Genomic DNA, 27,229 nt, shown 5'->3' with positions numbered 1-27,229 from the left:
TTAGTAAACGCGATAACTTTTGCGTAAACCAATAAAAATACGCTTTTTGCGATTTTTTTTTACCAAACATATGTAGCATAAAACAAATTGGCCCGAAAATGTTAAAAAAATTAGATTTTTACATTTTTTTGGGGGGAATTTCAAAACATGTGAAAAATTTTGTTATTTTTGCAAAATTTACGCTCTTTTTTTGTTTATAGCGCAAAAAGTAAAAAGCGCATAGGTGATCAAATACCACCAAAAGAAAGCTCTGTTTGTGGGAAAAAAGGACGTCAAATTTGTTTAGGTACAGCATCGCACGACCGCGCAATTGTCCGTTAAAGTCACGCAGTGCCGAATCGCAAAATACCCCCTGGTCGTTTAGCAGCCAAATCCTCCGGGGCTTAAGTGGTTAATGCTCTCATCTGTTTAGAAAAGAAAGAACATAATGTAACTTAAATTTCAGATATGAGAGAACAAATGCTGGATGGATTCTTTTTAACAGAAAATGTTGTACCTTTTGTGAAACTCAGATTGTACCCTCTGTAGTCATTAAGTTAGCGATGTGCGGGTGCATGGCCCTGAACTCACATGGATGTCACATTGGAAGCAGTGGCTGTGTCTATGCAACCTCTGCATCCCACTTTTCAGCAATGGGACTTTCTGCATGAGGATGCATGGGAGTAATCCTGGAAAATCAACAGAAGCTCCAATTAACTGACATGAATATCATCATCATTTTAACGGGAAAAAAGCAAGTCGTGTGTTATTCAGCATTCATGCTTAATTAGCTTAAGTATCAAAGTCACAAATGTTATCATGGTTTAACCACTTCAATACCTGGCACTTTCCTCCCTTCCTGCCCAGGCCAATTTTCCCCTTTTAGCGCTGTTGCATTTTGAATGACAATTGCGCGGTCATGCAACACTGTACCTACACCAAATTTATGTAATTTTCCCCCCACAAATAAAGCTTTCTTTTGGTGGTATTTGATCACATCTGGGTTTTTTCCTTTTTGCTAAACAAATAAAAAAAGACCGAAAAGTTTGAAAAAAAAAAAAGTTTTTTTGTTTATGTTATACAATTTCGTAAATAAATAAGTTTTTTCCTGCACTGATGAGCACTGATGAGACTGCACTGGCAGGCACTGATGAGGAGGCACTGATGGGGTGGCACTGATCAGGTGGCACTGATGGGGTGGCACTGATAGGCGCACTGATATGCGGCACTGATAGGCACTGATATGTGGCACTGATAGGTAGCACGGATATGCAGCATTGGTGGGCACTGATAGGCGGCACTGCTAGGCACTGATAGGCAGCATTGATGGGCACTGATAGGTGGCACTGATGGGCACTGATAGGTGGCACTGACGGGCACTAATGGTCACTGATAGGCGGCACTGGTGGGCACTGATGGGCACTGATGGGCAGCACTGATCGGCACTGATCAGCGGCACTGATGGGCACTAATGGGCACTGATAGGTGGCACTGGTGGGCAATAATGGGCACTTGTGGGCGACACTGAAAGATGGCAATGATGGGCACTTGTGGGCAGCACTGATAGGGAGGGCACTGGCGGCAGCACTGATGGGGAGGGCAATGGGGGGCTCCCTGAGCCCTGATTGCCATCCCTGGTGGCCATAGTGGGCATCCCTGGGGTCATAGTGGGCATCCCTGGTGGTTCTAGTGGCTTCCCCCCCCCCCCGAGGGTCTGCACTGGTAATCAATGATCTGATTACCAGTGCCGACCCCCCCCCCCCCTGTCAGGGGAGCCGCCGATAGGCGCTCCTTTACTCGTGCCTGTCAGGCACGAACTAAGGAAAGCCGATCAACGGCTGTTCCTGTTTACTATGTGACCAGCCGTGATTGGACACGGCTGATCACATGGTAAAGAGCTACGTCAGTAGTCTCTTTACCGAGATCGGAGATGCAGGGTGTCAGGTTGACACCTCGCATCACCGATCGCCGCTCTGCGCGCCCCCGGGGGCGTGCAGAGCTGTATTATCCTGCCGCTGTCATATGACGTCCTGTCAGGATAATACAACCACATTCCCGCCATCAATCTGCTATAGGGCGGGCGGTAAGTGGTTAAAACAATGTTTTTCCTTATTTACATTACTTTTCCATACATATTGGGTTGCATTCTATAACGTTTGACTGTTTTTGTGTTGCCTACAGTCAGAGGTATCCTGCAGATACCTCTATTAAATTCTTCTCAGGAGGATTACTTACTGTTATTCACCCATTGCCATATAATGTCTTTAGGGACCTTTTAACTTCACTTGTACAGTCAGGTCCATAAATATTGGGACATTGACGCAAATCTAATCTTTTTGGGTTTATACACCACCACAATCAATTTGAAATGAAACAAACAAGATGTGCTTTAACTGCCGACTTTCAGCTTTAATTTGAGGGTATTTACATCCAATTCAGGTGAAAGGTGTAGGAATTACAACAGTTTGTATACAGTGGGTACGAAAAGTATTCAGACCCCCTTAAATTTTTCACTCTTTGTTATATTGCAGCCATTTGCTAAAATCATTTAGGTTCATTCTTCTTCCTCATGAATGTACACATAGCACCCCATACTGACAGAAAAACACAGAATTGTTGACATTGTTGCAGATTTATTAAAAAAGAAAAACTGAAATATCACATGGTCCTAAGTATTCAGACCCTTTGCTGTGACACTCATATATTTAACTCAGGTGCTTTCCATTTCTTCTGATCATCCTTGAGATGGTTCTACACCTTCATTTGAGTCCAGCTGTGTTTGATTATACTGATTGGACTTGATTAGGAAAGCCACACACCTGTCTATATAAGACCTTCCAGATCACAATGCATGTCAGAGCAAATGAGAATCATGAGGTCAAAGGAACTGCCTGAAGAGCTCAGAGACAGAATTGTGGCAAGGCACAGATCTGGCCAAGGTTACAAAAAGATTTCTGCTGCACTTAAGGTTCCTAAGAGCACAGTGGCCTCCATAATCCTCAAATGGAAGACGTTTGGGACGACCAGAACCCTTCCTAGAGCTGGCCGTCCGGCCAAACTGAGCTATCGGGGGAGAAGAGCCTTGGTGAGAGAGGTAAAGACGAACCCAAAGATCACTGTGGCTGAGCTCCAGAGATGCAGTCAGGAGATGGGAGAAAGTTGTAGAAAGTCAACCATCACTGCAGCCCTCCACCAGTCGGGGCTTTATGGCAGAGTGGCCCGACGGAAGCCTCTCCTCAGTGTAAGACACATGAAAGCCCGCATGGAGTTTGCTAAAAAACACCTGAAGGACTCCAAGATGGTGAGAAATAAGATTCTCTGGTCTGATGAGACCAAAATAGAACTTTTTGGCCTTAATTCTAAGCGGTATGTGTGGAGAAAACCAGGCACTGCTCATCACCTGTCCAATACAGTCCCAACAGTGAAGCATGGTGGTGGCAGCATCATGCTGTAGGGGTGTTTTTCAGCTGCAGGGACAGGACGACTGGTTGCAATCGAGGGAATGATGAATGCGGCCAAGTACAGGGATATCCTGGACAAAAACCTTCTCCAGAGTGCTCTGGACCTCAGACTGGGCCGAAGGTTTACCTTCCAACAAGACAATGACCCTAAGCACGCAGCTAAAATAACGAAGGAGTGGCTTCACAACAACTCCGTGACTGTTCTTGAATGGCCCAGCCAGAGCCCTGACTTAAACCCAATTGAGCATCTCTGGAGAGACCTAAAAATGGCTGTCCACCAACGTTTACCATCCAACCTGACAGAACTGGAGAGGATCTGCAAGGAGGAATGGCAGAGGATCCCCAAATCCAGGTGTGAAAGACTTGTTGCATCTTTCCCAAAAAGACTCCTGGCTGTATTAGATCAAAAGGGGGCTTCTACTAAATACTGAGCAAAGGGTCTGAATACTTAGGACCATGTGATATTTCAGTTTTTCTTTTTTAATAAATCTGCAACAATGTCAACAATTCTGTGTTTTTCTGTCAGTATGGGGTGCTATGTGTACATTCATGAGGAAGAAGAATGAACTTAAATGATTTTAGCAAATGGCTGCAATATAACAAAGAGTGAAAAATTTAAGGGGGTCTGAATAATTTTCGTACCCACTGTATGTGCCTCCCACTTTTAAGGGACCAAAGGTAATGGGACAATTGGCTGCTCAGATGTTCCATGGCCAGGTGTGTGTTATTCCCTCATTATCCCATTTACAAGGAGCAGATAAAAGGTCCAGAGTTCATTTCAAGTGTGCTTTTTGCATTTGGAATCTGTTGCTGACAACTCTCAATATGAGATCCAAAGAGCTGTCACTAACAGTGAAGCAAGCCATCATTAGGCTAAAAAAACAAAACAAACCCATCATAGAGATAGCAACAACATTAGGTGCATTATAAGTATAAGTATTATACTATGCAGATGGAATGTATGTCAGTATGGATTAATATAATTTATACTATTTTCATAAAAGTGTGTGTGTATATATGTGTATATACAGTATATATATATATATATATATATATATATATATATATATATATATATATATATATACACACAGTATATATATATATATATATATATATATATACAGTATCTCACAAAAGTGAATACACCCCTCACATTTTTGTAAATGTTTTATTATATCTTTTCATGTGACAACACTGAAGAAATGACACTTTGCTACAATGTAAAGCATTTGATTTGTATAAACAGCACCCCTCTCTCATACGCCACACTGAGGGTCTGTAACTTTCTTTATTAGGCTTTTGCTAATTGTACCTTTCCTGCCACCTGCTTTCCTCACACACACTTTTTTTCTCCCCTTTTTCCTCTCACACCCCTGACTAACCATTACTGGATATCATGCCCCCTAACGTGGGTTTTGGACACCCGACAATCCCATTGCTGGGGCATTAGAGCTGGTTCACACTACCACTACCAGAAAGTCGCCCCGTGACTTGAAGAGACTTGTTTAGAGACTTGTGTAGAGACTTGGAAGAGACTTGGAAGAGACTTGGAAGAGACTTGGAAGAGACTTGTTTAGAGACTTGGAAGAGACTTGGAAGAGACTTGGAAGAGACTTGTTTAGAGACTTGGAAGAGACTTGGAAGAGACTTGTTTAGAGACTTGGAAGAGACTTGGAAGAGACTTGGAAGAGACTTGGAAGAGACTTGGAAGAGACTTGGAAGAGACTTGTTTAGAGACTTGGAAGAGACTTGTTTAGAGACTTGGAAGAGACTTGGAAGAGACTTGGAAGAGACTTGTTTAGAGACTTGGAAGAGACTTGTTTAGAGACTTGGAAGAGACTTGTTTAGAGACTTGGAAGAGACTTGTTTAGAGACTTGGAAGAGACTTGTTTAGAGACTTGGAAGAGACTTGTTTAGAGACTTGTTTAGAGACTTGGAAGAGACTTGTTTAGAGACTTGGAAGAGACTTGTGCACTACTTTGAAGAGACAGGCGACTTTGTCTGTGGGGAATGCCTGGCTAATCTCTTTCTTCTTCCTGGAAAGTCTGATAACAAGTTGTGTCAATTAAGATAAGGAGGCGACTCCCATTGAAGTGTATGGGACAGTCAGATCACAGGTCGCCTCAAAGTAGTACAGGACCCTTTTCTGAAGTCGGAGCAACTTCAGTAGTGCCAATTAAGACGGCACTGATTGATTAACATTGCTTTTGTTATGTCAAGCTACCTGGGGCAACACAAGTCGTCTCACAAGTCGCGCTAGTGTGAATGGGCTGTTAAAGCAGCCATAACACAGCATACCCTATGTTACTTCCTACCTGTTATAATCTTTTTTATGTTCTCGTGTAGGCAAATGTCCATCTTTGTTGTTACTGTTTTGTTATAATTTACCAACCAGCTTGTAACAGATTCAGGTACTCTGTTTTTTTTTTTGTACCCGTCTGTTTTAGACCATTGTATCTACCCTTGCTAGATGGTATCTTTGCTGGATGGTTTTTGTATTGTCCAACATATCTACTTTGAATAAAATATTATGGAAAAAAAAAAAGCCTTTAATACACCGCAATGCATATATGTGGATACATATATTGTAGGGCGCTGCTTCGGCTAAAATTGGGTCAGATACATTGGGCCTAATTCATAGTACGGCAAACTGGCTAACGCCGGGATTTTTGCGAACCGACTAATTTTTACGTCTGAAATTGGTATTCAAAGAACGGCGGGCGGCCAATAACGTCAAGTGTAAGATTCATGAAGATGCTACAAGGTCAGAGCGCGACTTAAAAACACGTCAGCTATAAGCTCGACTAATGTTTTGCCAAATTTTCCCCTGTACCCCCAAAAATCCCAAATCACTGTGGAAGGTGTGGAGAAGAATTTGGAGATGACTAGTTTTTAAAAAATGTCAAAAACTGACTTAGAAAGAGAGATATCTGCAAAAGTGTAGAAAGTAAAAAAAGCTCCTCAAGCCCCGAGCTGCGAGCGCGCGAATGTGCGCATGCGCAACGTCAACTGGGCCAAAAAAATTCCACTTTCGCGAATTTGAGCAATCTCTTTTTTGAATACGAACTATTGTGTGTGTTGGATCTTGCTAAGAACCCATAAAAAAATGAATATGCAGACACTGTGTTTTCTTGTGCATTGCAATGCACATTTCATTAATAGTTGCCTTTTTTAGCACAACATGTTGATGAATAGGTGTGAATAGGCACTCAGTGTTCTCTAGTTTGCTTCCAGTCTAAATAGCAACTATCAGTCTTATGCTTGAAATGGATTTGGTGCAGTATGTGGTTCCTGCACCATGAGTAAAACGTAAATCCATTGTAAAAATGAGCATATAATATTCAGTGTTTCACTTTTATAGTGTTTCATTTTTTCATAAATGACCCAAGTGAGAGTATGTAAAAAGAATTTATTACAAATTGAGCCCCAATAGTTAGTAGAATGCTAATGCATCTTATCAGGAATTATGTTAGGAGGCTTATTCTCTTACAGTTATATAAAATATTGCTTTACATATTCAAATAGATATAACATTATGTATTATGTCAGCATCTCAGCATTACACAGTGACTTTCATGCAAAAGATGGTTTCCAAGCAGACTGATATTAATCACCCCCAGAGGTCTGTTAGGCATTTGCAAATAAAATAGCTACTTAACCACTTTGCCACTGAGTACCGTAGTACTACTGCGGCAAAGTGGCTCGTTATCATCTGACGACGTAGACCTACGTCGTCAGACACTCCCCCTTGTGGGCGGCGCTCGCGCGCCGCCAGAGGCTCGCTCCCGCTGTATTCAGTCACAGCGGGAGTCGGGCCAGGGGAGGAGCGGCGGCGATCGCCGCTGCTCTGCCCCAATCGACGGGGATCTAGTGTGGAGATCCGCCCGCTGTGTGTAAACACAAGCGGGCGGATCTCCTAAGTGACAGGGAGTGACAGATCGGAGTGTTCAGCATAGCTGAACACTCCGATCTGTCCCTGGCTCACTCAGTCACCTCCCCCCCCACACGTTAGTAAGCACCAGGCATACATTAACCCCTCCCTCTCCAATAAAATTAACCCCTTCCCTGCCAGTGTCATTTTTACAGTAACAGTGCATATTTATAGCACTGATTACTGCAGTAATGTCACTGGTACCCCAAAAGTGTCAAAAATGTCAGTCAAGGGTCCGATCTGTCCGCCGCAATGTCAGTCCCACAAAAAAAATCGCAGATCGCCGTCATTACTCGTTAAAAAAAAAAAACACCAAAAATTACATAAATCTTTCCCTTAGTTAGTAAACGGAATAACTTTTGCGCAAACCAATCAAAATACGCTTATTGCAATTTTTTTTACCAAACATGGGTAGCAGAAAACAAATTGGCCAAAATTTAAAAAAAAATTGGTTTTTACATCTTTTTTTGGGGGGAATTTCATATAAAAAAATGTTAAAAATATTGTTATTTTTTCAAAATAAACGCTCTTTTTTTGTTTATAGCGCAAAAGTAAAAATCACACAGGTGATCAAACACCACCAAAAGAAAGCTCTGTTTGTGGGAAAAAAAGGACTTAAATTTTGTTTGGGTACGGCATTGTACGACTGCTCAGTTGTCAGTTAAATTCGCACAGCGCCGAATCACAAAAAGTGGCCTGGACGTAAGACAGCAAAATGCTCTAGTGGTAAAGTGGTTAAAGCTGAACTCCAACCTTACCTTCACTCTTGCACAGTTGTACAGGCTCTTCTGCTGTACTAAAAATGCTTAGTATGATTTCTCATCACGTGCATTAGATACCTGCAGCAAATCAGATAGAGACCACCCAATTTCCACACTTGATACTGTCCAGCCTCATCTAGCCTATTCTCCCTATCCTGACTGCTTCTGGCCCTCCGCTTTCATTCACTGGATTTTAGTTCTTTCAATGATGGAAGCACAGCATCACTTGTGGGCATTACTTAGGCAGTCTGCCTGGGAATGCTCACTCCTCCAGACTAGCACCTGTCCATCAAAGCATTTTGATATTTGCATAATTTCTCCCAAAGAATAAATTCACCTTTTATACGAATGGTGCCTGGAAAACATTGCATTCGACATCAGTGGATCACGGGTGTAATGTCATGCTTTTCCAGACAAGCCCCACAGCTTTCAGCCCATACCTCCATATGAGCTGTCAGTTTGAAAGCTACAGGGCTTGAGAATGAATTACAAAGGTGTTTATCAGTGCCCTCGTAGTTCATCCAGAACTAAAAGCTGTCTGCTGCGGTGACAGACAAGACTCACAGAACACTTTTCAAAAAGTGATCCAGTTCATCAGAAGGAGATCCTACTTTATTGCTTGGATATATTTTGTGCTGTGCATGTCTACCTCACAGCCACTTTTTCCATCAGAAAGACTGACATTCTCTTTGTCATCCCTTATGGTCCCCGTAAAGGGGGAACCAGCTTCCAATTCCACAAATTCTTGATAGCTCAAACAGATCATCATTCATTCTTATTGGCTTAAAAATCAGGATCCACCCTTTACCCTCAATGTGCACTCTAGATTTGTAAGTGGTTCTTAGGTTTTTGGGCATCAGGCTACTGTTTCCCAGTTTTGCAAAACTGACACCTGGTCCTCAATTCACACGTTTACCCAAATTTTCCATGGAAATAAGGCCCTTGAGGTGCAGAAAACCCCAGTTATGTTTTCTTGGTGAAAAAATGAAAAGAGAGCCTGTCTTGTCATTTCCCCTATTTATGACTTGGTTCCTGAATGTTCCATCGTTTTGGCTTTGCACTCATGCCTGTGAGAGAGTGGGATGTACAAGCTCGAATTGATGTGGATTGTTACGGAACAGGGCACCCCTGAGCAGGTAGCTCCGTTGACAGATGCTCCTAGTGCTTCCCGAGGGCTCCAAGCACTCCACCAGACACCGTAAGCACTTCAGACTCCACGAACCGCCGCAGCTTGGTTAGGGTCTTGGCATCTCCTACCCACCCTGGACCAACGACAAGGCTCCAGGTTCCTGTGGGTTAACCTCTCTTTCCCCAGAGAGTGCAGCAGAACAAGCTCTTACACAAGCTCTTACAAGAGCTCAGTGATTCTCTAAGGGAGTATGGAAGACCATAGCAATCCCTGCAGCAGATTCCCCCAATAACGAGACAAAGCTCCGAGATGAGGGTAAAACAGGAACAACATTTATTGGAAGAACACAGCACACTTTTATACAGAAATTGGAACATCCTTCCCCCAACAACCGCTTTCCCATTGGTCAATTGTAAAGTACTTGCAGTTCCCAATAAGGTCCTCTCCAGCCCATGCAAATGAGGACTTGAAAATGAGTCAACAGGGATTGGTCAGATATCTTTGACCAATGCAAGGAGACAAAAGCCCCAGGGGGCAATCAATGTACACAATAGTCAGACACAGAACAATGGTTCCCTAACGAGCCCTCAATACACATTACTCTGAGTGTCAATAGACAGCCCGTCTCCTCAGAACTTCCTGTAATTCCCATATTAGGAGTTGACTTCCTGTTCCTTACAGTTTACAGGAATACGCTTTAGCTTCCAGGATAGAGGCAAGACTCCATTAGCCACATGTTTACAGAAACACAAAAAGACACAAAAATGCATAACTCCCAGTCTACTGAACAGAACCCCTACATTCAACCCATCCCCAGATAGCCCGGATCTGAGCGCTCAACATATCCAAACAGCGCTCAGATGCCACAAACACAGTCAAATTGCCATGGGGTTTACGTTTAGCATGGGCTGATGAGAGGGTCCATAGTCACATTGCAGGAGGCGAGCAACCAGGCTTCTCCAACGCCCAATGCCGAGATTGGTCTCGTCACATAGATCATTAAGCGTGTCTGACCCCCTATAATCAAGGGGTCCAGTGGCTCTGGTAAGCGGTACCTTTACTTTTCACTGGGTGATCGTGTGGAGGTGAGGGCTGTTCTAAGAATCAATCCTATCAAGTCTATGTTTCTAATATTGGCTGTTTGTTTAACCCAACTGATTTGGACATTAGAGACTTTATTTTCTTGCACGATCTTTGCACATTAGAATTTAATTGGGATTTATATTTAATTGTTGAGCGCTATAATTTTTAAATTTTTTTGTTTAGCACGTTATTTACGTTTATGTGGCAGCTTGCATAGTGGAAGAGATTTCACCTGAATCACATTTATGATTAGTGTTTATTTTATTTTATATCACATTTATTTGCGCAGTTTTGTTGGTTCACCAATTTTTCTACACGTTTTCTTGGTGGCCTGTTAGTGTTTTTATTGTTGTTACTCGCACCTCAGTTGGATTACTTTTGGACATCTCAACAGTTTTTGAATTTCTGTGTTCCTCAATGGTAATACAATTGTATTTTTGTACTGTAAAAATCAATTTCTTGTCAAACAGAGGCTGGCCACTTTTTCTACTTTTGTTTGTGAGTGTCAAAATATTTTTACCAAAAACTATACAATATAGTGTACATGCATTTATTTATTTTTGTTCATTCTAATTTAAATCCTATTTATTCTTATTTAAATGCAATATTGCTTGCTAAAATTGTTTTTAATATGCAAATGATATTAACACCTTTTTATTGTCAATTTAATTTTAGTCGTAAAAATCCCCTTGGCCTTTTAATTGCTTTGGATGATGCACAGAAAGCCAAAGGAGAATTCTTCTGGGATGATCTAGAATCTAGAGGTAGATGCTGCAAATACTTTAGTGTTCCTTGTAGTTTCAACAATAAAGTTACCTTTTTTATTTTTGCATTTACTGTGGTCAGAGCATACATGTATTAAATGCTTTATTGGTATTTTTATTTTTAAAGTTACCCTTAGGCTAGTCACCAGTTAAAATAATGGATCTTGCAGTAATACCAAGCAATGTTGTTGAACATTTAATTTCCATATAAGTATTCTGATAAATGTCCTGTTTTTATATATTGACTATGTACTGTATGTATACAGTATATCATAAATTAGATCACCAGATGGTAATAGTTAAGATTTCCTATACATTTTCCAAAAGTTTAACTTAAAAGTATTAATAAACAAAAAATTAAAAAAAAAAAACACATAGAGCAGCTGTTTCTTGCTGCTGCTGCTCCTGATACACCTACAGTGAAAGTCAAAATATACAGTGCCTTGCGAAAGTATTCGGCCCCCTTGAACTTTGCGACCTTTTGCCACATTTCAGGCTTCAAACATAAATATATAAAACTGTAATTTTTTGTGAAGAATCAACAACAAGTGGGACACAATCATGAAGTGGAACAAAATTTATTGGATATTTCAAACATTTTTAACAAATAAAAAACTGAAAAATTGGGCATTCAAAATTATTCAGCCCCCTAAAGTTATTACTTTGTAGCACCACCTTTTGCTGCGATTACAGCTGTAAGTCGCTCGGGGTATGTCTCTATTAGTGATGTCGCGAACCTAAAATTCGCCGTTCGCGAACGGCGAACGCGAACATCGGCAAATGTTCGCGAACCGGCCAACCCGGGCGAACCGCCATAGAGTTCAATAGGCAGGCGAATTTTAAAACACACAGGGACTCTTTCTGGCCACAATAGTGATGGAAAAGTTGTTTCAAGGGGACTAACACCTGGACTGTGGCATGCCGGAGGGGGATCCATGGCAAAACTCCCATGGAAAATTACGTAGTTGACGCAGAGTCGGGTTTTGATCCATAAAGGGCATAAATCACCTAACATTCCTAAATTGTTTGGAATAACGTGCTTTAAAACATCCAGTGTGTGAATACGATCAGGTATGATGTTTTATCGGTCAAGTAGTGTAAGGGTTACGCCCGCTTCACAGTGACAGACCAAACTCTGACAGACCAAACTCCCCGTTTAACAACAGTTAGTCAGTCCATTTGCACAACCGCAAACTCCCCATTTGCACAAGGTTGGATACCAAGCTAGCCATGTCCCGTTCCTTGTCCTCACTGACATCATTGAAGGTCTCTTCCTCCACCCAGCCACGTACAACACCAAGGGTCCCCGAAAGGTGAGAACAAGCCCCCTGGGACGCCTGCTGTGGCTGGTATTCCACCTCCTCAAAGCCACCTTCCTCCTCTGACTTCTCTTCTTCAGACTCCTCTCTCTGCATTGCCACAGGTTCAGCAATTGACAACGACAAGGCTGCTTCTGGTGGTGATGGGGAGTGGACCACAACTCTTCCTCTTCATGCTCATCTACAGCCTGATCCAGTACTCTTCGCAGGGCACGCTCCAGAAAAAACGCATATGGGATGAGGTCGATGATGTTGCCTTGGGTTCGACTGACCACCAGGGTTGTCACCTCCGCAAAAGGACGCATGAGCCTACAGCCATTGTTCATGAGCATTCAGTAACGTGGCCAAAAAATACCCAGCTCCGCAGAAAGAATGAAAGAAAATGAATGTTTTTTCTATGAAAAATTATCCTGCGGATCGCTTTTGGTCTGTTCACAATGAAGCAATGACCTTATCATCTGGGGTGTGCCAACACACTCCTAGAGGTGATCGCTTCATTGTGATACGCAAGCCCCTTCACCACGACAAGGTAACGATCACGAAGGGGAATTGACACATGTATGTGCCTTTTTTTTTGTTTTTTGTTTTTTTGCAGCCACAGAGGCCAGAAAAATTAGGCATGTACACATGCATGAAAAAGCAGGTATTGTTGCAGCCGCTGCTGTAGCAGCGGCCTGAAAAATTGAGGTTTTCAAGGCAGAAAGTGCACTAAAACATTGCGGCTTGAACCGTAGTTGGTGGCGGAGACGTCACGTAAGTCATCCGGCATGCAGAGAATGATTAAAGACAGCAGCGTGTGGACCATTTTTAGGCCAAGGCATCTCAGTCATCACCAGGCCTTTTTTAGTCAAATGCATCCCCCACTGTCAGTCCCTTCGGGATCCATGCCTCATTCATCTTAATAAACGTGAGGTAATCAAGACTTTTTTGACCTAGGCGACTTCTCTTCTTAGTGACAATACCTCCTGCTGCGCTGAAGGTCCTTTCTGACAGCACACTTGAAGCGGGGCAGGCCAGAAGTTCAATGGCAAATTGGGATAGCTCAGGCCACAGGTCAAGCCTGCACACCCAGTAGTCAAGGGGTTCATCGCTCCTCAGAGTGTCGATATCTGCAGTTAAGGCAAGGTAGTCTGCTACCTGTCGGTCGCGTCGTTCTCTGAGGGTGGACCCCGAAGGGCTGTGGCGATGCATAGGACTAAAAAAGCTCCGCATGTCCTCCATCAACAAGACGTCTGTAAAGCGTCCTGTCCTTGCCGGCGTGGTTGTGGTGGTAGGAGGATGATTACTTTCACCTCTTCCCCTGTTGGATTCCCGTTGTGCTGTGACATCACCCTTATATGCTGTGTAAAGCATACTTTTCAACTTATTTTGTAGCTGCTGCATCCTTTGCGACTGCCGGTAATTGGGTAACATATCAGAGACTTTCTGCTTATACCGGGGGTCTAGTAGCGTGGCCACCCAGTGCAGGTCGTTCTCCTTCAGCCTTTTTATATGAGGGTCCCTCAACAGGCATGACAGCATGAAAGCCCCCTATTTGCACAAGGTTGGATGCCGAGCTACTCATGTCCAATTCCTCGTCCTCACTGATGTCATTGAAGGTGTGTTCTTCCCCCCAGCCACGGGTACCAGATAGGTGACAACGAGCACCCTGGGATGCCTGCTGTGGTTGGTGTTCCTCCTCCTCAAAGCCACATTCCTCCTCTGACTCCTCTTCCTCAGACTCCTCTTCCAGTGTTGCCGCAGGTCCAGCAAGCGATGGTAAGGCTGTTTCTGGTGGTGGTGATGGTGACCACAACTCTTCCTCTTCCTCTTCACGCTCATCTACGGCCTGATCCAGCACTCTTCGCAGGGCACACTCCAGGAAAAAAACATATGGGATGATGTCGCTGATGGTGCCTTCGGTGCGACTCACTAGGTTTGTCACCTCCTCAAAAGGACGCATGAGCCTACAAGCATTGCGCATGAGCGTCCAGTAACGTGGCAAAAAAATACCCAGCTCCGCAGAGGCTGTCCTAGCACCCCGGTCATACAAATACTCGTTGACCGCTTTTTCTTGTTGGAGCAGGCGGTCGAACATTAGCAGTGTTGAATTCCAACGCGTCGGGCTGTCGCAAATCAAGCGCCTCACTGGCTTGTTGTTTCGCCGCTGAATATCTGCAAAGTGCGCCATGGCCATGTAGGAACGCCTGAAATGGCCACACACCTTCCTGGCCTGCTTGAGGACGTCCTGTAAGCCTGGGTACTTCTGCACAAAACGTTGCACAATCAGATTCAACACATGTGCCATGCACGGCACATGTGTCAACTTGCCCAAATTCAATGCCGCCAACAAATCGCTGCCGTTGTCACACACCACTTTGCCAAACTCCAGTTGGTGCGGGGTCAGCCACTGATCCACCTGTGCATTCAGGGCGGACAGTAGTGCTGGTCCGGTGTGACTCTCTGCTTTCAGGCAAGTCAACCCCAAGACAGCGTGACACTGTCGTATCCGGCATGTGGAATAGCCCCTGGGGAGCTGGGGGGGTGCAGTTGGTGTGGAGCAAGACGCAACAGCAGAAGAGGACTCAGCCGAGGAGGTTAGCAAAGAGGATGGAGTAGGAGGAGTAGAGGAGGTGGCAGCAGGCCTGCATGCAAGTCGTGGCGGTGTCACCAACTCCTCTGCAGCAGAGGCACGCATTCCATGCTTGGCAGCCGCCAGCAGGTTTACCCAATGCGCAGTGTAAGTTATATACCTGCCCTGACCGTGCTTTGCAGACCAGCTATCAGTGGTCAGATGGACCCTTGCCCCAACACTGTGTGCCAGACGTGACATAATTTCCTTTTCCACAATAGAGTACAGGTTGGGGATTGCCTTTTGTGAAAAATAATTTCGGCCAGGTACCTTCCACTGCGGTGTCCCAATAGCGACAAATTTTTTGAAGGCCTCAGACTCCACCAGCTTGTATGGTAAAAGCTGGCAGGCTAAGAGTTCCGACAAGCCAGCTGTCAGACGCTGGGCAAGGGGGTGACTCTGTGAGATTGGCTTCTTACGCTCAAACATTTCCTTGACAGACACCTGACTGTGGGCAGGTGACGAGCAGGAACTGCTGAAGGTGAGAGGCGGAGGGGCGGGTTGTTGATAGGGGGCATGGAGGACAGCAGTGGTTGACGTGGCTGAAGATGCTGGACCAGGAGGAGGATGGTGGCTTTCAGTTTGTGTGCTGCTTTTACTCATGTGTTGATCCCATAGGCGTTTGTGATGTGAGATCATGTGCCTTCGCAAAGCAGTTGTACCTAGGTGGGTGTTGGACTTCCCACGACTCAGTTTCTTTTGGCACAGGTTACAAATGGCATCGCTGATATCAGAGGCAGACACACAAAAAAAATGCCACACTGCTGAGCTTTGCAAGGACAGCATTCTGGTGGTGGCAACAGCTTGCGTTGATTGGCGTGCTGTCTGGCTGACCCCGGGTGCCGAATCTACATGCTGTCTGACTGCGCCACTAGCTCCTTGCGATGACCTCCTCCCCCTGCTTCCAACTCGTCTCCTCCTCCTCTCTGTCTCCCCATCTGAACTTTCCCCCTCTTCTTCTGCTCTTCAAGCAGGCACCCAGGTGACATCCACAGACACATCGTCATCATCAGCCGCTTCACTTGACAACTCAGCAAAGGCAGCAGCAGCAGGTACAACATCATCATCATCACAATGTACGTCCATGTGTATAATGCTGCCTGACTGAGACATATCCCCGTTATCTACATCCTCTGGCACTAATAGTTGCGCATCACTTATTTCTTCCAACTGATGTGAAAATAACTCCTCTGACGGATCAAGTGAAGCGGCTGTGGTGCTAGTGTTGGTGGTGGTGCCGGCGGGCTGGTGAGTGGTAAATTGAGAGGTGCCCGAAGCTGAGCTGGAGGAGGATGGTGCATTAAGGTTCCGAGCGGAAGCTGTAGACGATTGGGTGTCCTGTGTAAGCCAGTCAACTATGGCCTCAGAATTTTTTGAGTTCAGGGTCTGTGGTGGCCTCTGAACACTGGGCATTATTCTAGGGCCTAAGGAAATCACAGCACCACGACCACGACGGCCCTTGCGGGGTGGCCTGCCTCTGCCTGTCATTTTTTTTTTTAATGTGTTGTGTACTATGAGTGCAAGGTGCTGTGCCACCCTATAGGAGTGTTGGGCAGTGGGTACAGTACACTCTGTGGGCCTGACAGTCACTGGCACCCAGGCAACTGCAATTAAAAAATATATATATTTGTTTTTACTTTGCAAGCTGCTGTGCCATATTATATATCAGTGGTGGGTGGGCAGTGGCACAGTACACTCTCTGTGGACCTGACAGCAGTCACTGGCACCCAGGCAACTGCAATTAAAAAATATATATATATTTTTTTACTTTGCAAGCTGCTGTGCCACCTTATATATCAGTGGTGGGTGGGCACACAGTGGCACTGCAGTGGGCACAGTACACTCTGTGGACCTGACAGTCACTGGCAGCCCAGGCAACTGCAATAATAAAAAATATTTTTTTTTTTCAATTTGCAACAAGATGCTGTGCCACCGTATATATATCAGTAGTGGGCAGTGCACTGCAGTGGGTACAGTGCACTTTGTGGACCTGACACAGCACTCACTGCAATTATGACAGAGGAAAAAAAAAATATTTTTTAAAATGCAAGGTACTGTGCCTGTGCCACCCGAAATGAGTGTGGTGTGCACACAGTACAGTCTGTGGTGGGTCTGTGGCCTCTCACACACAGCGGGCAGGCAACTGCAGTGTACAATAGATATATATATATATATATATAAAGAAAAAACTCTATTACCTTACCAGCCCTTAAAAGGGCTTTTGGGGACACTAGATATATATATATATATATATATGTATATATATATATATATATATAAATAAAAAAAAATCCTCAATTACCAGCCCTTAAAAGGGCTTTTGGGGACACTAGATATATATATATGTATATATATATAAATAAAAAAAAAATCCTCAATTACCAGCCCTTAAAAGGGCTTTTGGGGACGCTAGGTATATATATATATCTATAAAAAAAATTACACAAATACCAGCCCTTAGAAGGGCTTTTGGGGACGCTAGGTATATATATATATATATATATATATATATATATATATTGTGAGGGATTAGCTCGGTAGCGGGTGTGGATAACCCCTTTTGGGGGGGGTTCGTCACACAGGGAGATAGCCGAGGAGTGGTTGAAAACAACAGTTTATGGTTTATTCGTCCAATTTCTTCAAAACAGTGCATGCAGCAAAAACATCAAAATAAAACAAAACACAAAATAAATCCTGGCCACTGTGGGCGTCTACCTTCTCACACACCGGAACCTATCTAAGGAGTCTTCCCAACCTACTCTTTGGGCAGACCCTGCTGGTTCTACAGCAGACACTCAAATGTCCATTTGTGTTTTCTTTACACAGAAAAAAATTCAACACCTCACCTTTAGAAGTCTCTCATCTGACTGCTCTCCCCAGCTTACACAGCCTCAGGAGACAGCAATCAATAGACTCCCTTTGGACAAGTTATAGAGATCCTAATTGCCTCATTCTGAACAGCTGAAAGTGTTCTCAACTTCCGTACACCTTCCTGCCTACCTCTGCAGCCGACACCTGATAGCAATTAGTGAATTGTCTAAACCAAGCAGAAATATATCTCCCGTCAGTGACAACACCCATAGATTTTCCTGACTTCCTGTCACATACCCCCCCCTCTTGTTTCAACCCTAGGGTTGGGACACAGGTTGACAGGCACGCATGTGCACGGGACAAACCATCTGCATTCCCCATTTGAACACCGGGGCGATGCGTTACCACAAAACTAAACTCCTGAAGGGCCAGAAACCACCTATTTATTCTCCTATTGGTCTCCTTGTTCTGTGCCATCCACTTCAATGGGGCGTGATCCGTCACCAGTTCAAACTGTCTACCCAGGAGGTAGTATCGGAGAGAATCCAAGGCCCATTTCACCGCCAAACACTCTTTCTCAATGGTGGCATAATTCTCTTCATGGGCCTTCAACTTTCGGCTGAGGTACATAACAGGGTGTTCTTCCCCCTTGATAATCTGGGACAGTACAGCTCCTAAACCCACATTTGATGCATCTGTCTGGACCACAAAGTCTCGTGAAAAATCAGGCGACTTTAAAACTGGCTGGCTACATAAGGCCTGTTTTAAAGCCTGAAAAGCTGTTTCTGCCTCGGGAGTCCATTTGATCATGACAGACTCCTTCCCTTTGGTCAGATTGGTCAGGGAAGCAGCCTGTGAGGCAAAATGGGGAATAAAACGGCGATAATAACCTGCAATCCCCAAAAATGCACGAACCTGTTTCTTGCTGGTGGGACGTGGCCAATCCTTAATAGCTTCAACTTTGTTTATTTGGGGCTTGATTAGACCTCTACCAATGGTATACCCCAGATACTTCGCCTCTTCTAGCCCAATGGTACATTTTTTTGGATTGGCTGTAAACCCAGCTTTCCAGATGGAATCCAACACAGCCTGAACTTTTGGTAAGTGTGAGTCCCAATCCTCACTGTGAATGACCACGTCATCGAGGTATGCAGCAGCATAGGCTAGATGAGGCCGAAGGGTCTTATCCATGGTGCGTTGGAATGTGGCAGGAGCATTCTGTAACCCAAAAGGCATCCTCCGATATTGGAAAGATCCGTCTGGAGTTACAAATGCTGTTTTTTCCCTGGCCGACCCCGAGAGAGGAATTTGCCAATAACCCTTGGTAAGGTCTAACGTGGTCATGTACCGGGCAGTGCCTAGGCGATCAATTAGTTCATCTATGCGGGGCATAGGATAGGTGTCAAACTTAGTGATTTTATTCAGGCGGCGAAAATCATTACAAAACCGCCAACTTCCATCTGGTTTGGGCACTAAGACAATGGGACTGGACCAATCACTATTTGACTCTTCTATCACCCCCAACTCAAGCATTTTTTTTACTTCCTGGCGAATGGCATCTCGCCGGGCTTCTGGAATTCTATAAGGCTTTAACTTGACCTTATCCCCTGGGGTGGTGATAATGTCATGTTTAACTCCCGAGACCCAACCTGGCAGGTCTGAAAACTTCTCCCTATTACGGAGCACAAATTCTTTAACCTCCTGTTTCTGAAGTTTGGACAGAGTCTCTGCTATCCCAACTTCAGGGACAGCCAGGTGAACTGGAGCAGAAACTCGGGTAGTCTCAGCGACCAAGGACTCTCTATCCTTCCATGGTTTTAACAAGTTCACGTGATAGAGCTGCTCAGGTTTTCGTCTTCCTGGTTGGCTAATTTTATAATTCACCATCCCTATTTTCTCCAATACTTCATAGGGCCCCTGCCATTTGGCTAGGAATTTACTTTCGACCGTGGGGACCAACACCAACACCCTATCACCAGGTGCAAAAGAACGGACCTGGGCCCCACGATTGTAAATCCTTTGTTGAGCCAACTGGGCTTGGGCTAAATGTGCCTTCACAATCTGCATCACTTGGGCAATTCTATCTTGCATTTGAGCAACATGCTCAATCACACTTCGATGAGGGGAACTCTCACTCTCCCATGTTTCCCTGGCAATGTCAAGTAGGCCCCGGGGGTGCCTCCCATACAGCAACTCAAACGGAGAGAACCCTGTGGATGATTGGGGAACCTCTCTTATGGCAAACATCAGATAAGGGAGCAGATAATCCCAATTCTTTCCGTCTTTATCCACCACCTTCCTCAACATTTGTTTTAACGTTTTATTAAACCTCTCCACTAACCCATCTGTTTGAGGGTGATATACTGAGGTACGTAACTGGGTCACTTTCAGGAGTTTACAAAGTTCTCTTGTCACCCTGGACATAAACGGGGTGCCCTGGTCAGTTAGGATATCCTTAGGTAGACCCACCCGGGTGACAACTTGAAATAACTCCTTGGCTATGGTTTTAGCAGAGGTATTTCGGAGAGGAATCGCTTCTGGGTAACGGGTGGCATAATCCATTATCACCAAGATGTGCTGGTGCCCTCTTGTGGACTTCAGTAAGGGCCCAACCAAATCCATGGCGATCCTCTCAAAAGGAACCTCGATAATGGGCAGGGGTACCAAAGGACTACGGAAATGGGGCATGGGTGCATTAATCTGACACACTGGACAGGAAGAGCAGTACAATTCCACTTCCTTAGTGATCCCAGGCCAATAAAACCTCTGGGTGATTCTCTCCCGGGTTTTTTCTGCTCCCAAATGTCCCCCAAGAATGTGCCCATGGGCCAGTTCCAAAACCATCTTGCGGTACGGTTTAGGCACTACCAGTTGCTCAACAGTGTCCTCTATCCTCTGTGACACTCGATATAAGAGGTCCCTCTCAATAATGAAGTAAGGGAGGGCAATCCTCTCGTCAGGGTTAACTAGCTCCCCATCTATCTTCACTACATTCTCCCGGGCTCTTAGCAATGTGGGGTCCCTCAATTGCTCAGTGATAAAATTTTCTCGGTGCACTTTAAGGTCATCCAACCCTAACGGCCGCTGTTCCTCTTCTGAGGTAGCAGGCTCCTCCCTAGGGACTGGTGTTTCCCCGGCTAAGACTGAGCACGGAAACTCAGGATAATCCTCACAGTTAGAGGATTCTGGAGTAGATGGTTCAGGCTCAGAAGAACCACCTACTGGGGAATCTGGGCAATCCCAGAGTTCCCAGAATTTTGGGAAATCCCTTCCCACAATGGCGTCATGTGGCAGTTTGGGAACTAAACCCACTTGGTGACACAAGTTACCGAGGGAGGTTTCAAAGGAAACTGTAGTCACCGGATATTCTCGAGTGTCCCCATGTACACAAACTACCGCCATTTTCCTAGGATGTACGTTTTTTTTCACCACTAGATCACTTCTCACTAAGGTAACCAGGCTACCTGAATCCAACAATACCACAACATCTTTACCATCTAAACACATTCTATATAAAGGTTTCTCATTCCCCTTTACTGCAGTGTATGTGGTTGCAAAAAAGGACTGTCGTCTCTCTGTCAGAAAGTCACAATGCATGGGTTCATCATCCACTGGGCAAACCGCTGGGCAAACTGCTGCTACATGTCCCTCTTCCCGGCAACGGTAACAAATCAACCTTCCAGTCCTCTCCTGTGGGATGGGTCTTCCAGGTCGCTCTCGCCAAACATTAGTAGTAGTCCTACTAACACCTCGAGTTGCTCTTTGGATCCTCTCTCCACCCCCATCCCCTGACGCAGTCTTACTTATAGGTGGGGAGGGTCTGGTCTTGGGGTGAAAAGTCTGTGCATCTCTGGAAAAAGAGGTCAAATTCTCAGTTGTTAGGTACCTTTCGACCAGGTCTACTAATTTGTCTGCGGTTTCCGGACCACCATGGCTTACCCATTTCTGCAGGGTGTTAGGAAGAGACCTAAGAAATTTGTCCATGACTACTCGCTCCAAAATTTCTGGTCCGGACAGAATTTCTGGCTGCAGCCATTTCTTAGCCAAATGGATGAGGTCATACATCTGCGACCGGGGTGGTTTCTTCAGCTGATAACTCCAATTGTGGACCCGCTGAGCACGGACATCCAAGGTTACCCCAAAACGTGCCAATATTTCCACTTTTAATCGATCATAGTTTTTTGCATCTGCAAGTTCCAAGTCAAAATATGCCTTTTGGGCTTCTCCAGCTAATAGGGGGGCCACTAGTCCAGCCCACTGTTCTTTAGGCCAACTCTCTTTCTCCGCTGTTCTTTCAAACGTGGTCAGAAACATCTCAGGGTCCTCATCTGTAGTCATCTTTGGCAATAAGTGGTTTACCCGAAAAGTCGGTATGTTACTGGCCTGACTCCCAACCTCGGTCTGCTGTCTCTGAAGCTGTTTCACAATGGCCTCCATTTGCTGCTGGTGTCTCTGTTCCACGCCTTCAATGGCCTCTCGGTGAGCTTGTTGTTGAGCTGCAAAGCTCCGCTGAAAATCCGCATTTGCCTGCTGTTGAGCTGCATTTGCCTGCTGTTGGGCTGCATTCGATATAATCAGTTGTTTCAGTATTTCCTCCATTTTTTTGGGTTTACTTTAACTGCCCGCGGCACTCCACCATATGTGAGGGATTAGCTCGGTAGCGGGTGTGGATAACCCCTTTTGGGGGGGGTTCGTCACACAGGGAGATAGCCGAGGAGTGGTTGAAAACAACAGTTTATGGTTTATTCGTCCAATTTCTTCAAAACAGTGCATGCAGCAAAAACATCAAAATAAAACAAAACACAAAATAAATCCTGGCCACTGTGGGCGTCTACCTTCTCACACACCGGAACCTATCTAAGGAGTCTTCCCAACCTACTCTTTGGGCAGACCCTGCTGGTTCTACAGCAGACACTCAAATGTCCATTTGTGTTTTCTTTACACAGAAAAAAATTCAACACCTCACCTTTAGAAGTCTCTCATCTGACTGCTCTCCCCAGCTTACACAGCCTCAGGAGACAGCAATCAATAGACTCCCTTTGGACAAGTTATAGAGATCTTAATTGCCTCATTCTGAACAGCTGAAAGTGTTCTCAACTTCCGTACACCTTCCTGCCTACCTCTGCAGCCGACACCTGATAGCAATTAGTGAATTGTCTAAACCAAGCAGAAATATATCTCCCGTCAGTGACAACACCCATAGATTTTCCTGACTTCCTGTCACAATATATATATATATATATATATATAAAAAAAACCCACAAATACCAGCCCTTAGAAGGGCTTTTTGGGGTGCTGATATTGCAGCAGTAGTGGACCAAGAACACTGCAAGACCAGGAACACTGACTAACTGTCCCTAGCTTAACAGCAGCAGCAGCAGCTCTCTCCCTACTCTCACTACACACACTGCTTCAGAATGATCTAAGATGGATGCTGCCCTTGCTTATTTATAGGAGGTGGGAGGGTGTGGGAGGGAGGTATGCTGATTGGCTGGAAATGTGTCTGCTGACTGTAAAGTTCAGGGTCAAAGTTTGCCTCAATGATGTCTTATAGGGGGCGGACCGAACATCGCATATGTTCACCCGCAGCGGCGAACGCGAACATGCTAAGTTCGCCGGGAACTGTTCTATACATCTCTAATTGCAAGTAGTTTTTTTAAAAATTTTGCTACTCAAGTACTGAAAGTAAAAGAAAAGTACTGTGTTATGTAGTTATTAAAGAAAGAAGTCAAAAGTTTTTACATCATATTGTTTTTTATTATTTCAAATGCAGCTTTTATTTATACATACAGTAGCATTTATTTTCGTATGCGCTGATAATACACATGTTTTGAGCTTCATGAAACCTGCCATCTACTGTTCTGGCAGTGGTAATTTTTATAATAGTAACGAGTAACTATGCAGCACAAAAAAAAAATATCGGAGTAGAAGTATTGAAATCATCGAAAAAATTTAGTGAAGTAAAAGTGGAAGTAGGAGAAAAAAATTCTACTCCAGGAAAGTACAGATACCGCCTTTCGGTACTTAAGTACAGTAGTGAAGTAGTTCTACTTAGTTACTATACATCTCTGATGAAGCATTGCTTTTTTCACACTACAGAGCAGAATAATTAAATTGATTTACTTAAACGATAACCCATACTGCATGATGATAGCACAGTCTCACTAACTTCACATTGAGGAAACCTGTAAGCTTCTTACTCAAATTTACTAACATTCACCTAAGGTACCTACATTTAAATTTTGTTATTTATAGCCCGCAAAAGAGGTCAAAACTAATAACACTCCACTACAATATAAAATATAGTACTATATTATATTATTATATTATGATTTTTGCTTTAGTGTTCGCGGTTGCATTCAGACATGTGGATAAATTCTCTGTGTAAACTTCAGTCTAAAGAAAAAGCAGAAAACATTTTTAAGAAGGAGCTGTTGAAAGAATTACAAAACCAAAGACACAATAACATTTTCCTAGAGTTTCTAATAAGCATTCCCCTGCCTGGAAGTCTATACATTGTGTGTCCATCCCCTCCGACTAACAATATTTTATACAAAGAGCAGAATGAATTCATCTCCTATTTTATCAAGTTGGTTGAGATTTTTTGGTTGGGGCGTGCAGCATGCTGAGGGGAGAGAGTAACCACATACAGTTCCTAATATTTTATCATTTCATCATTTCTAAAGTATATTTGTATTGTTTGTTTTCTTTCATAGAAACCATTGAAAAAGGAAACTACATTTTATATGAGTTTTCAGTATCCAATGTAAGTATTCTTCCCTGATTTTTTTTCTTTAGTGAATTAATTATATTAAAGGTCGAAATGTGAGATTGTGAATTAAGAAGATTTGAAGTGACATTCTCTTTCTCATTTTCTTTCATTTTTGGTCACTTTCGAATCGCCCTTACTTAGCTTTTAACCACTTAAGCCCCGGAAGATTTTACCCCCTTCCTGACCAGGGGGTATTTTGCGATTCGGCACTGCGTGACTTTAACGGACAATTGCGCGGTTGTGCGACGCTGTACCTAAACAAATTTGACGTCCTTTTTTTTCCCACAAACAGAGCTTTCTTTTGGTGGTATTTGATCACCTGTGCGATTTTTTGATCACGCGCTATAAACAAAATAAGAGCGTCAATTTTGCAAAAATAACAATATTTTTCACATTTTTTTATATGAAATTCCCCAAAAAAATGTAAAAATCAAAATTTTTTAACATTTTCGGCCAATCTGTTTTATGCGACCTATGTTTGGTAAAAAAAATCGCAAAAAGCGTATTTTGATTGGTTTGCGCAAAAGTTATCGCGTTTACTAACAAAGGGAAAGATTTTTGTCATTTTTTTTTAACGCGTAATGGCGGCGATCTGCGATTTTTTTTCGGTACTGCGACATTGCGGCGGACAGATCGGACCCTTGACTGACATTTTTGACACTTTTGGGGGTACCAGTGACATTACTGCAGTAATCAGTGCTATACATATGCACTGTTACTGTAAAAATGACACTGGCAGGGAAGGGGTTAACTGTATTGGACAGGGAGGGGTTAAGTGTGTCCTAGGGGCGTGTTTCTAACTGTGCAGGGATATTGCTATTGGTGTAAAAACAAAGATCAACGGTCCTACATAGTAGAACCGTCTGATCTTCATTTTTACACCAGGGAGAATGACGGGCGGCTTGTTTACATAAGCCGCTCTGCCTTTCTCCCTTCACCGGAGCGATCATAGTGTGACCGGCGGACATCGGGTCCGCCGGTCACACGCACTGACTTGTCTGTGAACGAGCCGCGGCGGGCGCGCGCCCGCCCGCAATTGGCTCCCAAGTCAGTGACAGGCGAGTGACGTATCCATACGTCACTCTGCTTGGCCGGGGCTGACTGCCGCAGTATATAGTCGTGCGGCGGTCGGCAACCGGTTAAAAAATCAATTTAGTGAACAAAGCTGCAAATTGAAGAGAAGGACCTCCAAGGTTACATTCTATATAATATTTTTTGTGTCATGAGCAACACAGAATAAAAACTAACTTTCAAGAGCTATGTGCATGACTTGAAAGAGTCAGGCAATAATGGGGGGTGGAAGGGGGGAATATGGGAGGAGGGATATGTCAAGTGATGAGATTCCCATGTTACAAAAAAAATTGGCAATTGCAATACTATTTGTTTTACAAAAAAAGTTATGGTAAACGCAAGTCTTCCAGAGCTGTTTTTGCGTTTTTTTGCTTAGGAAAAATGTTTTAGGCCTCAAGATTGAATAAAACCCTCGAACAGTATGTGTTTACTGAAAGCAGAGACCCTGGAGAATAAAATGGTGGTTGTTTCAATTTTTTTTATGTCACATGATGTACTGCTCTCACTCTGGCAAGTGTAGTGTAATCAATGTTTTAGTATGTAGGGGTGTACATGGGGCGAGGCATGGAGTTTGTAAACTGCTTGGGTTTACCTTTAATTACAAAGTAAGCAAAAACTTAAAGTAATGCTAAACACACACTATTTCATTTACATTGTCCCTTCTATTTCTGTATATAGCTGATAGCACTGTAACTATTATAATAAATTATATTTAAAATAAAAACATCTAAGTACTTTTGAACTAATCGATATACAGCTGTCACATGACCCAGATCTTTCCTAGCCAGACTGCAAGGAAACATAAGCAGGAGGAGCTTCTAGTCCTCTGCTGCTGGTCTCATGAGAAAAAAAAAAAACAGCCTTTGGAATACAGAGAAAAAAATAAATAAATAATATAACTAAATAGGGGGGTTTTGTGGTGCGCTTCAAAAGTGAATTAAACTCCAAGAACGTTAATTGAAACTTAAATATAATATAATTAATAGATTCGTTTGTGGTGTGCGTGTGAAAGATGGGGTGTTTCTTTTTAGTAACTACGTATCCTTGTAGCTATAAATATATTGTGCTTCAATAAATATTGTGACTGAGGAAGTCACGTGACGTAACGCGTAGGAGGAGCCGCCGAAACCGGAAGTGACGTTGAGAATCGTAGCGAAGTTCTCCCAACGCTAATTATACTGTTTACATGCCTGTAAGAAGCGGATTAAATGTAAGTGCAATTGTTTTTATGCGAAATAAATTGTTTTAAATACTGCACCATGATGGCCCTTTGTATTTGATGAGCCCCGAGGTCGTGGCAGCAGTTAAGGAATCCATAGAAAAAAAGTACCCCAATACGGACCCCTAGAGGCATTCCGGGACCACGGATAAGACCCTTCAGATAGGATACGTGAGCCGTGGAGCACCAAAATCGGGGAAAAGATATATATAAACAGGCGATTTATGCACATTATCGAGGTGAGAGTTTAGAGCACCTAGAAGTGACACCTGGTGGAGGAGAAAGTCACAGCACCTTTAACTGCACGGAAGCACT

At 43.8% G+C, this 27,229-nt stretch overlaps 1 protein-coding gene across 1 annotated transcript in view; it reads left to right on the top strand.

Moving 5' to 3' along the window:
• The window catches only part of LOC309550280 (maltase-glucoamylase-like), a gene marked incomplete at its 5' end in the record, with an annotated part of 526,737 nt that overhangs the window by 197,492 nt on the left and 302,016 nt on the right, over positions 1–27,229 (top strand). Inside the window, 2 exons of the mRNA XM_082250685.1 lie at positions 11,023–11,111; positions 24,569–24,618. Coding sequence (XP_082106811.1) covers positions 11,023–11,111; positions 24,569–24,618 — 139 coding nt within the window. The remainder of the gene's footprint in view (positions 1–11,022; positions 11,112–24,568; positions 24,619–27,229) is intronic.

This window comes from Pelophylax lessonae (genome assembly GCF_965119305.1).
Source record: "Pelophylax lessonae genome assembly, chromosome: 3".
In the NCBI taxonomy this organism is placed as follows: domain Eukaryota; kingdom Metazoa; phylum Chordata; class Amphibia; order Anura; family Ranidae; genus Pelophylax; species Pelophylax lessonae.
Note: the sequence above shows the minus strand (reverse complement) of the source record. Positions and strands in the feature narration are given on the sequence as shown.